The 13,297-nt window shown below is 40.8% G+C and overlaps 2 protein-coding genes across 2 annotated transcripts; both read right to left on the bottom strand.

Annotated features, from left to right (window-relative positions):
• Positions 1-520: 520 nt before the first annotated feature.
• LOC100248993 (putative disease resistance RPP13-like protein 1) lies at positions 521-6,810 on the bottom strand. Its single transcript, XM_002262717.4, has 3 exons — positions 1,839-6,810; positions 1,565-1,730; positions 521-998 (listed from the first exon to the last, which is right to left on the bottom strand). The coding sequence occupies exon 1, from the start codon at positions 6,106-6,108 to the stop codon at positions 1,852-1,854; it is 4,257 nt and encodes a 1,418-aa protein (XP_002262753.1). The 5' UTR covers positions 6,109-6,810; the 3' UTR covers positions 521-998; positions 1,565-1,730; positions 1,839-1,851.
• Positions 6,811-9,905: 3,095 nt separating this feature from the next.
• Positions 9,906-12,276, bottom strand: LOC100259215 (bark storage protein A). The gene is made up of 6 exons (XM_002262663.4): positions 11,962-12,276; positions 11,817-11,884; positions 11,539-11,694; positions 11,236-11,442; positions 10,712-10,891; positions 9,906-10,353 (listed from the first exon to the last, which is right to left on the bottom strand). The coding sequence occupies exons 1-6, from the start codon at positions 12,197-12,199 to the stop codon at positions 10,180-10,182; spliced, it is 1,023 nt and encodes a 340-aa protein (XP_002262699.1). The 5' UTR covers positions 12,200-12,276; the 3' UTR covers positions 9,906-10,179.
• Between the last annotated feature and the right edge of the window lie 1,021 nt (positions 12,277-13,297).

Raw genomic sequence — 13,297 nt, 5'->3', positions numbered from 1 at the left:
CTTAAATCGAATTTACCCCCACCTAGATGTTTACGATTTAATAATAATCATCTCCTATAACACAATACTCAATTTGTGATAGTAGCATTTCAAGTCGTAAGATATTATGAAATAAATTATGTTTTGTACTCTCTATAAAAGCTTCGATGCTTTGAATATAAGGAAATAAAAAAAATCATTTTTATAGCAAACGATTTAGTTTAGTTATGGGCGAACGACGAGAATTGGACCTGTGTATGGTGGATTCACGATCTATTGCCTTGATCCACCTGGCTACATTTGCCCCTCTACTATTCACATTACAATAAATCATAAGTTGAAAAAGATTAAATTTCCATCATTCATCATGTTTTTTTATTATCTTATTTTAAGATTAACGTATTAAACAACAAACACTTGTAGCTTACACTTGGAATAGGATTCTACATTTGGGAATGACTGGAAATGGAGTACCACATTTGGTTCAAATGGAATACCATACTTGGAAATGACTTGGAAAATGAATATAGACAAATGATCGTAAGAATAAAATTTGGGAATTAATTAAGGGACTACCAATTCATCCCCCTTTAGATAGTTCCATTACATCAAGACAACATTAAATTTCTTTCAATGCACGCATAGAAAATGCCTGAAGGAAAAATAAATCATGAGCCAAGAGACCACATCCACATCAACTGGCTGAAGTCCATTCATATGAAATTTTGGTAGTAACTAGTTTGTCATTGTTCAGCATCATCCTACAGTTGGGTGCCACCTTTGGACACTTCCCCAATTGCCAAGCAAAATGCTTCTAAGCATAGACGGGAAACCAGTCCCTGAGAAGAACACAAGTTTTGGCACTCTTATGATTCTCCATTCTCCAATAGAGGTGGGAAATACAGCATTTTGGCTGCTTCTCCATGTTATTACGACTAAGAGAGGTCATATTTACATGGAAGAAACAGAGAACCGCTAGATGCTACTCTTGATGTCAAGGGGCTCTATGCAGAAAATGCCTGAAAAATATACCACAAGTTATGAAGATAAATAGTTAATAGAGGGAAGTGATACATCTTGTCTTGGACAAAGTGCTTTGATACTTCTTCCAAGCCGTTTAGAAAAAATAAGTAGAGCAAGAAAGAAAGAAAAGTGTAGAATGGAAGAAAGGAAATATTTAGTGAGCATAGATGGTAAGACATAAGAGAGTCTGTATTCAAGATAACATATCCAGTATGCCATCACTTAGCACAAGTAATATTTCAACTTCAAACATAAAGGCTGTACTGTAATAACCAAAGCGATAATTTCATTTAATGGGCAAAATAAGTGAGGAAGTTGTTTACTACAAAACTGGAAAAGAGAACTTCAGAGTGGACTAGGAGTGATTGAGGACCAAAACAATGGTATAACAAATGAGAGATGTGTATGCTTGAGATCCTTTTCATCTTTTACACATTGTTGTATAGCTGAAGTTGCTCACAGGAAACTGATGAAGAGACCGATACGAGGAACACAGATTTAAGAGAAAATGTTAACCAATAGTTTCTTCAGAAGCCACTGTTTGTCAATATATAGATCTTACCTTTTTTTTGTTGTTGTCTGCTGCATGATCCAATTCCATCTCGTGCCATGCATTTCATAGGGGATTCACCAAAATGAATGGCTGAACATGGATATGTAGGGGCCAATAAGAGGAAGAATATGGAGAGAAAGCCCCAAGCCCTGTAAATGCTGTCAAAAGCCACCTCCTAGCAATTTTTTTCATTTTAGTAAAAAGATTGCTTAGTATAAACAAAATGGTATACAAGAACAGTATGTTGTGAATGAGCACTGATGGAACCATAAGTATGGGATACCTTAGAATGCAGTTCAATCCATATCTATGCGGGGGATGTGAGAAATCATGGGCCAATCTTCTCCTTTGTTCTTTCGGCACCTTGCTTCAATAATGGGACAGAATTTGATACGAAGATTTGAAAGTGTGGCAGACAGGCCTTCCTTTGGCAAAAAGGTCTGGAGCTTTGGGCAGCTGTAGATCTCTAGTATTTCAAGAGAGGTGAGATTTTGGAGTCCCATGGAGGACAAGGATTCCAAATTGTGGAATTTGCTGATGGAAAGATAGGTTAGAGTTCTAGGCAGAAGAGGCAGAGAGTCATGATCACAAAATGGAGCCACATTATTTATGACAAAAGTCTGAAGAGAAGTGAGTCCATGGAGGCCCCATTGATATAGGGGCATCTTCAGGTTCTTGCAATTTCGAATCCAAAATGATGTTAAGTTCAGGGACAAACCCTCTTCTGCAAAGGAAACTAAATTTGGACAATCATATATCCTCAAGTCTCGAAGAGATGTGAAGCTTTGCATCTGAAGAGGTAGGGATTTGAGATTCTTGCAATCATCAATATGAAGCATTTTCAGGTTAGGGGAGGAGAAGCCCCTTTCTGGAAATGACTCCAATCCTGAACAACTATATATGTGTAGTTCAATGAGATGCTTAAGGCTGTGGAGGCACCCTGAAAAATTAATCTTCAATCTGTCAATCCGCAGATATTCGAGTGTTGTGCTGTGGGACAACAATGAAATTGACTCCAACTGTTTACAATTCCGAATCTCTAATCTCTTCATGGTGGAGGGTAACAAACCTCTTGGGAAGGATGAGAGCAATGGACATCTATGGATCCTTAAGAACTCGAGATGACAAGTGTGGTCACCAAGAATTAGTCCCTCTGGAAGAGACTGTAACTTTGCACAATCTATAATCTCCAGTTCCTTGAGCTTGGAGGGTAGCTCCCCTCTTGGAAAGCAAATGAGAGATGGGCAATGCACTATCTTCAAGCATTCAAGGAGACAAAAGTTTCTGTTTTCGCCATTTATCATCATCCCATCAGGTAGTGACTCAAGCCCCTCACAATCATAAAGCTCAAGACTTATTAGCATAGGAGGGAAGTCCATCTCTGCCAAGGAACAGAGTTTCGGGCATTTCTGGATACTCAACTCTCTAAGAGATGTGAGGCTTTGCAGTCCAATTGGCAGCTTCTCCAGGCTAGCACACTTATTTATCTCCAAGTACTCAAGATTGCAAGGCAGTGGTTGATCTTCTGCCAACAGTACTAGTTTGGGACACATTACAATTACTAAATGTCGAATACAGGAAAGATTTTCAAATCCAACCCCACTCTGCAACAGAAATTTCAGCTCACTGCAATTGCAAATTTCCAGAACCTCAAGTGCTCCTAAGAAACGTACAAGCCCTTCATTTAGAAAGGTAAGATTTGAAATATTTTCCAGTCTTAAGGTGATGAGTGAGGTGAGATCACCCCCACTTCTCAGCATTGCCTCATTACATTCTGCTACAATCAGGTCACGAAGGAAGGGAAGACTTGGAAGTGGAGCCACCAATTTTGGGCAGTCAATGATATCAAGCTTTACAAGGGAAGGTAGGTGACTGGGTAGTTTCTGAATCAATTTAGGACAGTGGTGTATCTCAAGTTCACGGAGACGAGGGTATGACTCTGATGAACACCACTCCTCCCATTCTGGCATATCTTCAAATCTTAGAAACTCTAAAGATGGAAAAGGCTTTACACATAGAGAAGGCTCACCATAAAACTCAATGCCCACACTTTTCACTCCCTGCATGCCCTTAACGCACAACTTCTTGAGTGATGAAAGTCGCCCAAGCGATGGTAGTAATGTGCATTTCCTGCAATAATTGAGTTCCAGGCACACCATTTTAGAGAAAGAGGGATCTCCTATCCAATATGGGAATGTCAGACCACCATAGGATTGGATTGTGAGTTTCTTCAGATTTGTATTAGGTTGAAGAAAGTGGAGAACATTCAATTCAATTGTTTCATTTTGTGAATCATCGAACATGTTGCTGCTCCATTCCATTAGTAACTCTTCAAGATGGTGCTTATCTTTTAGATTGGCATCTCTTGCATCTTGAATATCAACCACATTTTGCAAATCTAAAATGGAAAGTTTCCCTCTAAGATGTAATAGGTCTCCCAACTCCTTTATTCCCAGCTCTTTGCTTTTGCCCACAATAAACTTTGACAGTGTCTGCAAGCTTTTCAACTTCCCCATTTGTGGAGGCATTACTTCTAACTGATGTGTATGAGCAATATCAAGATGTCGAAGGTTAATTAGGTTCTTGAAGCCTCTGGGCAATCTATTAAGCCTCCTGCACCTGAATAATACCAACGTCTGTAAATTGTGAAGATCACTCAGCGAATCAGGCAACTCTTGAATTATAGTGCATGACAAATTAAGATACCGCAGATGTTTCAAATCACCAATTGAGTTTGGTAATTCTCTTATCTCATAATGGCTTAAAGATAGCACCCTTAAGTATCTTAATTTTGGCAACAAGTCATGAGATACCTTATCGGTTAAGTGGAAAAAGTCATAATATTGCATATGAATTGGCAGTGCTAGGAATGTTCGTAGATTCTTTGCTTTATAGAAGTCTTCAAATTTTCTAAACACCTCATATTTGCAACGAGCAAATGATGAATGCCGAACGCTTCCAGAAAAAGTATGTTTTTGGTTACTATCCAAACTATCCTCCAAGTGAAAGCATATCTCTTCAGAAACATATTGAGCTAGATCATTGATAAGGTCATGCATCACAAATCGCGATCCGTTGCAGCTAGATAACTGGAAAAATGACCTTGAGAGTAATTCACAAAAATAGTCACTACCCATGTCCTCCATTTGTTTTTTCCCTTTAGGCGACTGTTGAATTAGACCTTCTGCCATCCATAATAAAACCAGCTCTTTCTTATCAAATTCATAGTCCTTTGGGAATATAGAACAGTATGCAAAACATCTCTTCAAATGTGAAGGAAGATAGTGGTAGCTCAATCTCAATGCTGGGAGAATGTCACTTTCCTTGTCTGGGAAATTCCATATCTTGCTATACAATACATCTTCCCACTCATCATCCTTTGATTTGGAGCGGAGCAGGCCACCAAGTGTCTTTGCTGCCAATGGCAAGCCTCCACACTTCTGCACAATCTTCTTTCCAATCACCTCCAAACTGGGATGTGCACAAATATTTCTATTTTCAAATGCATGCTGCACAAACACTGACCAACAATCATCATAGGACAGAGCCTTCACATAGTGATAGTTATCAGATCCGGCCATCATTCTTGCAACCTCTGCATCGCGGGTCGTGACTATGATTTTGCTCCCTGCTGCCCCTGTACTAAAAGGAGACCGTAGAAGAACCCAATCGCCATAGTTCTTGTTCCACACATCATCAAGAACTAGCAAAAACCTTTTTCCAGCTAAGGCATCGCTCAATTTAACTTGAAGTTGATTTAGGTCGCTCAGGGCAGTGGTTTGGGAAGTAATGGAATCAAGAATAGCCTTTGTGATCCTGATTATATCAAACTCATCAGACACACAAACCCATGATCTTAAGGTGAAGTATTGTTTGATGGTCTCATCATTGAACACAAGGCGAGCAAGTGTGGTCTTGCCCACTCCACCCATGCCAACAATGGGGACTACACCAACTTTACTTTCACTCCCCCCATCCCTTAAGAGCAAATCAACAATCATTTTTTCATCTTTGTCCCTCCCATAAACACAAGGCTCATTCACCAAACATGTAGTGGGTGGTCTTTGCCAAGTAGAAACTGGTCCACCAACCTTCTCCAAACCAAGCTCTATCCTTCGGGTAGAAATATCCATTAACCGGGCTGTGATGTCCTTAATCTTGGACCCCATCTCGACATTGAACATAAAATCAGTTGGAGAGATGAGAGTAGTACAGCAGGTAGGGATGAGGCTCCATACCTTGCTTGGGCTGCCTTGAGATTCTGAAATCAAGTTGGGTCGCAAAGCTGCTTGGGTGGCAAACTCGTCCAGTATATCATCCGCATCATAAGCCAAATCTCGGAGCTCGCTTAGCCAGATCTTGACGAAGCGGTTTGACATCTGCTTTTCCTCAGCATCATCCAGCACTGCATTGATTTTCATCAGTGTCTTCTCCCATTTCTTGAGCTCTGAGTGGATTTGCTCTCGACGTGCAAACGTGAGATCTGCCGAGGTCAACTTGTCAAACAACACCCCAAATAAAGCAGAAAGAACAGCTCCTCCAACTGCATCCATGATTAATCTCTAGGGAGAGAGAGAGATCAGAGAGGGAAGTAGATGATGAGGGAGAAGACGTAAGAGTGGGAAAGAATTTGAGGGTCAACCACATTGGATTCTTGTGCAGGTGGGGGCCGCACCCTGCCACCAAAATGTTAAAAAAGGTAAGAGCATGGCCATGGGAAGTTAGGTGACTTTGGGCACTGTTTCTGAAGTATGGGAAAATGATGTCCATGCAATTATGAAAAGCTCTTAGAAGCATCTCAAACGGGCTGGGAAGAAATCGGACTGGTCAACAAGTCAGGACAGGTGGGAGTTGCATCAAGTTAAAGCCCCTAAGCCAAGCCACGGGCCAAGCCAATTAAGGATGGATCCAGAAGTGGAAGTAAAGACTAAAGAACCAGACTATCAGGATTCCAATGTCACCAAGAGTTCATCATATTTTTCCATTTTGCCTTGAATTAAAATAGAATCCATATGAGTAGAGTTCTGCTGTCTGACCTCCAATTTGGTAGGAGGTGTAGCCAATTGTCACGGACTTAGTCGTTCACTAAGCTCGTGCGACACTTAGGCAAGTCAAGACGCTTGATCTTGCTAAGTCAGCCTTGATCCCCAATGCTTAGCTTGCTCGGCTAAGACACTCGCGACTCGAAAGCTTAAGAGCTTAGTAGGCAACTCCTTAAAGAATGGAAGCTTTATTATTTCAAGAAAGCCTTTACAAGTGCTTGGATGCTCACTTGCTTGGTGCCTTGGCCAAATGAGGCCCTCACCTATTTATAGGCACCAATGGAACTCTCTAAAACCTTGGAGGGTTCCTTACAATTCATGAATATTCTAGAATATCCTACACTATTCTAGAATATTCAAGAGACTTCTAGAATGTCCTACACTATTCTAGAATATTCAAGAGACTTCTAGAATGTCTTACACTATTCTAGAATATTCAAGAGACTTCTAGATTTCTCTAGAAAGCTTTGGACCCTTCTCATGCCTTCTTCCATAGTATAGAGTTGTGTGGACTTCTCTAGGCATTTCTAGAACCTTCCACACTCTTCCCACTAGTGGCTAAGTGTGGATGTCTCCAAGGGTCTCTAGAAGCTTCTCTCCTCCTATATAAGCCCATGGGGAGGGTCATTTGAAGCATCTTGTGACACTCTCCCCCACCAATGCCGTCGACGTCCTCGTCGTTGCCTCATTCTGAAACCTCTCGATGTGTTTCCAGAATTTTCTCAAGGCATCCGCATGTTCCCAGCTTGCCTGCCTCTTAGGTAGTCCTTTCCATTGGACTAGATATTCTATCACAGGAAGGACCCCTTGTCTCCTGGTGACCCGTTCAGCCAGGATATTCTTCACCTCCTTCTCCCGTGAGGCTTCAGATGGATGCAGACCCGTGCGCTTCCAATGCTTAGAGTGCTGCTTCCTCTTACCCATTGAGTTCACCTTTCCCTTGGTGACCTCTTCCATGTGTGTGCGGGCTACCTCAGCTCGCTCCCCTTTTTCCTCCTTTACTTGCACCCCTGCTAGTAAGGAGGTCTCAGGCGTACTAGGCTTCGGGTTGAATTGGAGGGCACCTAGTAGCTGCATTGAGCCCATATGTGCTTCGTCCTCCTGCTCCCTCTCCTCGATCATGGCACTGAGCGCCTTCCTCTTTGGACAATCCCGTGCCCAATGTGGACCGTCACACAGGAAGCATTTGATTTTAGGCGTAAACTCTTTCCTTTCCGCCTTATCCCTTCCTTCTCGGACGTTAGACGTCTTGCCTGATCCCTTTTTAGGAGCATTGTGGTCCCTTGGAACCTCGTCTCCCCCACCCATGGCGTGGCTATCCTCCAAAGACTCAATCTTGGAGGAGTCTCCCCTCTTATAATCCGCTAAGGATTCTGCTATTGCCATAGCAGTGGCTAAGTCTTGAACACCTAGACGCCTTAATTCCTGCTCGGCCCACCCTTGCAGGTTATCCATGAAGTTGAATAGCAACTCCTCCTGAGTCATGTTAGGAATCTCAAGCATGAGCGAAGAGAATTCCTTGACATAGTCGCGTATTGAGCCTGTGTGCTTAAGACGCCGCATGTTTTTCCTAGCCAGGTAAGCCACGTCCTCCGGGTAGAACTGCCTCTTGATCTCCCTCCTGAAGTCCTCCCACGTCTCTATGGTGCAAATGCCTTTCTCCATATCGGCAAACCTTCGACGCCACCATAGAGTAGCTGTGTCAGTAAGGTAGAGGGTCGCAGTTCTTACCTTAGTCGCCTCATCCGTCAATGCGATAGCTTCGAAGTATCGCTCCATATGCCATAAGAAGTTATCCAACTCCTTGGCATCCCGCTTGCCACTAAACCTGTGTGGCTTCGGCACCTCCACCCTAGATGCCTCCTGTGTGGCCATGACCTGTGCCGACACAGCAGCCTTGTAGATGGCCAACTCCTGCCTAACTTCCTGGTCTCGGGACTCCATTCGAGTGGCCAAGGCCTCTATCCTTGACTCCATGCTAGCAAGCATGCTCAAGACCTTTCCTTGGAAGGACACAAACTCCTCGTGCGACACTGGCTGAACTTGTGAGACTAGCACCCTCTCACGAAGGTCTTGGATCTGCTCCCTTAGATCCTCTAAGCCCTTCTCCATGCCTTGCTCGATCAAGTCCAACCCCTCCCGAGTGTCCGCCATGGCTAGCTCCACCTTGGCTAACCTTGCCTCCATGTTGGCAACGGCATCACGAGATTTATCATTCCTGCTCCTGCCCCGTGCAGTAGGCTCGGTCTCCCTCCCACGGGTTTGCTCACTAGTCTCCTCCATGTTGGAACCCGACATGCTTCCTTTGCTATGCCCACCTCGTAACCGCGCTCTGATACCACTTGTCACGGACTTAGTCGTTCACTAAGCTCGTGCGGCACTTAGGCAAGTCAAGACGCTTGATCTTGCTAAGTTAGCCTTGATCCCCAATGCTTAGCTTGCTCGGCTAAGACACTCGCGACTCGAAAGCTTAAGAGCTTAGTAGGCAACTCCTTAAAGAATGGAAGCTTTATTATCTCAAGAAAGCCTTTACAAGTGCTTGGATGCTCACTTGCTTGGTGCCTTGGCCAAATGAGGCCCTCACCTATTTATAGGCACCAATGGAACTATCTAGAACCTTGGAGGGTTCCTTACAATTCATGAATATTCTAGAATGTCCTACACTATTCTAGAATATTCAAGAGACTTCTAGAATGTCCTACACTATTCTAGAATATTCAAGAGACTTCTAGATTTCTCTAGAAAGCTTTGGACCCTTCTCATGCCTTCTTCCATAGTGTAGAGTTGTGTGGACTTCTCTAGGCATTTCTAGAACCTTCCACACTCTTCCCACTAGTGGCTAAGTGTGGATGTCTCCAAGGGTCTCTAGAAGCTTCTCTCCTCCTATATAAGCCCATGGGGAGGGTCATTTGAAGCATCTTGTGACACAATGCTGGCTTATCTGGGCCCAAATCAATGGTTACCGTCTATATGTGATCATAAAAAAACAGCACAATTCAAGGAAAAATGCTCATATATCACAAAGTAGACATACGAATTTATTGATTGAATCACATGGACTTTGCAAAAGGGCCTTTTTATATGTACTGGGAGATGTAAAACAAATTGGGATTGTAAGAATATAAATATCTTTTAATTTTCCTTTTTGTTTATTCATGATCTGCTTGATAGTTCTTAATTTAACGGGATTTCATGTGTACCAATACTGCAATTGATAGCCAAATTCATTCCTTGGTATTTTCATTCTCAGGCTGAGGCAACTGAGATTTTTTATTAGATTCCACCCCAGAGGTTCTGAGAGGAGGAGATAAAGCTAATGGAGATGTCATATTTCTAGTGCCCTTGAGGCCGGCTTCACAACACTTTCCTCTCAATGATCAGTCCATGGTACAAGAACTATAGATGTCATGCTAGTTTATATGCCCATTATCTTAGCTCCTACTACACTCAAAGTGCCTTCACTAGTAGGAATTGACAGTGATAATAAGGAAATACAAGTAATCATATATTTACCAACCATTTTTCCTTCTTATTATTCTAATGCTAGCTTTAATAGGTGAACCACAATGTTGGAAGGAAAAATTAGTGTTGAGAAGGATCATCTGAGAGTGTCCTAATAAATTGAACGACAACTTTGGCTGCATTGAGAGCTGCAAGGGGCCCAAATATCCGGATTGAGTTCTGCCCTGCTTGTCCCCCAGCCAAGTCTGATAGTCCTCGGATCACAATCACAGGGAAGCCATTTGACAAGGTTGTCTGAAAAACCATCAATGCCAGTTAGTATCTTGGCTGATATATAAATTCCTCAGAAGAACAATAAGAAACGCAAAATGCATCATACTGCATCCCCACTGATAAGAATGATGAAATGTCTGCATGCATAATTCAATGCCAAAGAGGGATGAATGCAAATTCCCACAACTTTTGCAGCCCAAGTATGATCTTAGGAGTAAGGGACTTGAATCATTCTCAAGGTTTAGCTAAGAGTGATAGTGACACAAGCTATTAGCCTAAACCCAGGCCAACAGAGTCATGCCCAATGTAAACTGAAACTATTTATAACTCTGCTATAATAGTTTTGTGGAAAACCAGAATGAGAAGTGAGGAAACTTGCCATTGCTACAGCTGCACTCTCCATATCCACCGATGAAACATGAAAAGTTTGAAACAGGAAGTCTCTGTAAGCTGCATTGTCCACAAAAATGTTGGATGTTGACCCCCTAAGACCAACTACTAGTTTAGGTTTTTGTGGGAGGCAGTTGCTTGAGTTTACACACTGTTGCAGTTCCATGCCCTGAAGTTGTAAGACAAAAAGATCAAAATCAATGGGAAACTACATTTGACTGATTTTTGACAATCATAAAAGGCTTTGGCGAAGTCCTATTTATTAATGCCACATATGTTCCCATTTTACATCTGTTCACTGAGAAGACATTGATCAAAAAGTAATAAAAAAATGAAGTGTTTGAAAATCATTTTCCTTTCTTTTTTCCACAAAAAGGGTGGCTTCTTTCTCTTATAGTGTTTGTCATGATATGGCTGAGTGGTTTGCTTGATAATGGTCAAATTCTATGACAACCTTTCCCTTGTTTCCATGACAATCTTGACATAAAAAGAAATAAGTATCTACTATCTGACCTCCAATTTAGCAGCGAGTCGTAGCCAATGCTGGCTTATCTTGGCCCAAACCAACGGTTGAGCAGCGTCAGGCTTTCCCGTCTCAGAAAAGAACTGCTCATAACTATATCCAATACGTCCCAAGAGATTCACTCCTCCTTTAGGAACATTATAACTCCCAATGTCTAAGTGAGCAACATCGTCGGAGGGCAATATTCCATTGGGTTTCTATCAGCGATGCAATATGATACATGTAAGCTGCCATGACAAAGTAAAAACATAAAAGATCTAGAGCAACTGTAGATAGAAAAGAATTACTCATACCAGCCAATCCCAGATGCCAGTATGAGCAAATTGTTTGGGGATAGTGACATCTCCTATAGACATGGAGTTGTTAGCATTCCCAGCAATACCAAAATGGACAATTCCCCTTATGTCAAACAGATCCAGCATTTGTTGTGTTGCTGCAGCAGCATTCACCTAATTGAGGCAATGACACATTTCAAATCAGTTTAAAGCCTGTTCACAGAAGAACTTCAAGGAGGAATGATTTCTAACTTCCCCGCAAAGAACTAAAAAAGTGAATACAAGTTAGTATATACCATCCCAACTCCACATCTCACATAGATGACTTTCCTCCCATGGACTTTTCCAATTCTGAATCGCCTCCCTGTAACACCCAACTGTCATTTTACCTGACTCAATCAAACCTTTTAGAATCAACAGAAGTCTATGGAGGGTACCCACCTGAAAGATCCACAAAAGGGTGATGTGGGTTAATCTCAAAAGCCCCTGTCGTGAAAAAAGCATCCTCTTCAGGTGGAAAGACCGTGATGAGACCAATGTATGGCCCCTTACGGTTCACTTCCTTGATGGTGTTCAAGGATTTTCTCTTGTTTGATGGTGTAGCTGACACAGAAATAACCAGTAAGGTGATTGATAGTAGTATTATTACTAAACATTTTGCAGCTTGCTCTGAAGCCATGGTCTGGCTATTGGGCTAAAGAAAATCCTATATTTAAAGCAAACTTGGTCAGAACTGGCGGCCAGTATGGGCAATTATTTATGCTTCTAACCATATCTCTATCCTTGTTTATTCTGGCTGTAAATGAAGCGGCCCACGTGAATATAAAAAGCAGCAGAAGAAGAGAAAACCATCTGTTAAAGTTGTTCAGCATTATTGCTTGTCTTATTGTATGATTTCTACAAAACCTCTCTTTCACTCAATGCACATCACATGGAATATGCTTACACCATGTTTGGTTATAGAGAGTAGAGGAAAAAAAACTTCAAGAAAACCATTTTCTCGTATTTAAATGTTATAGAAGAAGGAGAAGAAGAAAGAAAGAAAAGAGAAATGCTCCTGCATTTTTTCCTTCATTTCATAAGATAAAAATGAGTAAAATTTGGAGAAAGTGCATTCTTCCTCTATTTAATATTTTTTTAATGCGCAAATAAGAGAAAAAACTTACAAATTTTTTTATTTATTTATAATTTTTCTCATACTTGAAAATAGAAATAACAATTAAGGGCTTATTTGACAATTATTTTCAAGAACAGTTTTCTATTGTTTAAAACAAAAAATTTGAAAAATATGTTTGACAATCATAAACTTTTTTTATTTATTATTATTATCATAAAATAGAAAATATACTGCTTTCAGAAAACTTCTTTTAGTTGTTTTTAATTGTTTTTCGAGAACTGTTTTAAATAATAATTATACAAACATATATAATAATTAAAAATAAAGTTATGGACATAAAAATTATTTTTAAAACACATTTAAAAATATTAAAGACATGTTAAAAATAATTTTAAGTTTTCAAATAAACTTTGGTTATACAAAGCATCAAAGAATAGTTTTTAAAAATTATTTTTTTATAACTGTTTTAAAAAATAATTACCCAATAAGGCCTAAGTTAAATCATGGCATGTGCTAAAAAACATGAATCAAAATCATGATAAAATCAAGTCTTGATTTCTATCGAAATGGAACTTTTATTCCTACATTTTTCATTTTTAACAAGTAATCCAAACAGGGAAATTAAAATAGATTTCCAAGTGCCACACGTGCCCTAAAAGG

Source organism: Vitis vinifera, chromosome 13 (assembly GCF_030704535.1).
Source record: "Vitis vinifera cultivar Pinot Noir 40024 chromosome 13, ASM3070453v1".
In the NCBI taxonomy this organism is placed as follows: domain Eukaryota; kingdom Viridiplantae; phylum Streptophyta; class Magnoliopsida; order Vitales; family Vitaceae; genus Vitis; species Vitis vinifera.
This window is presented reverse-complemented; position numbering and strand designations above follow the sequence as displayed.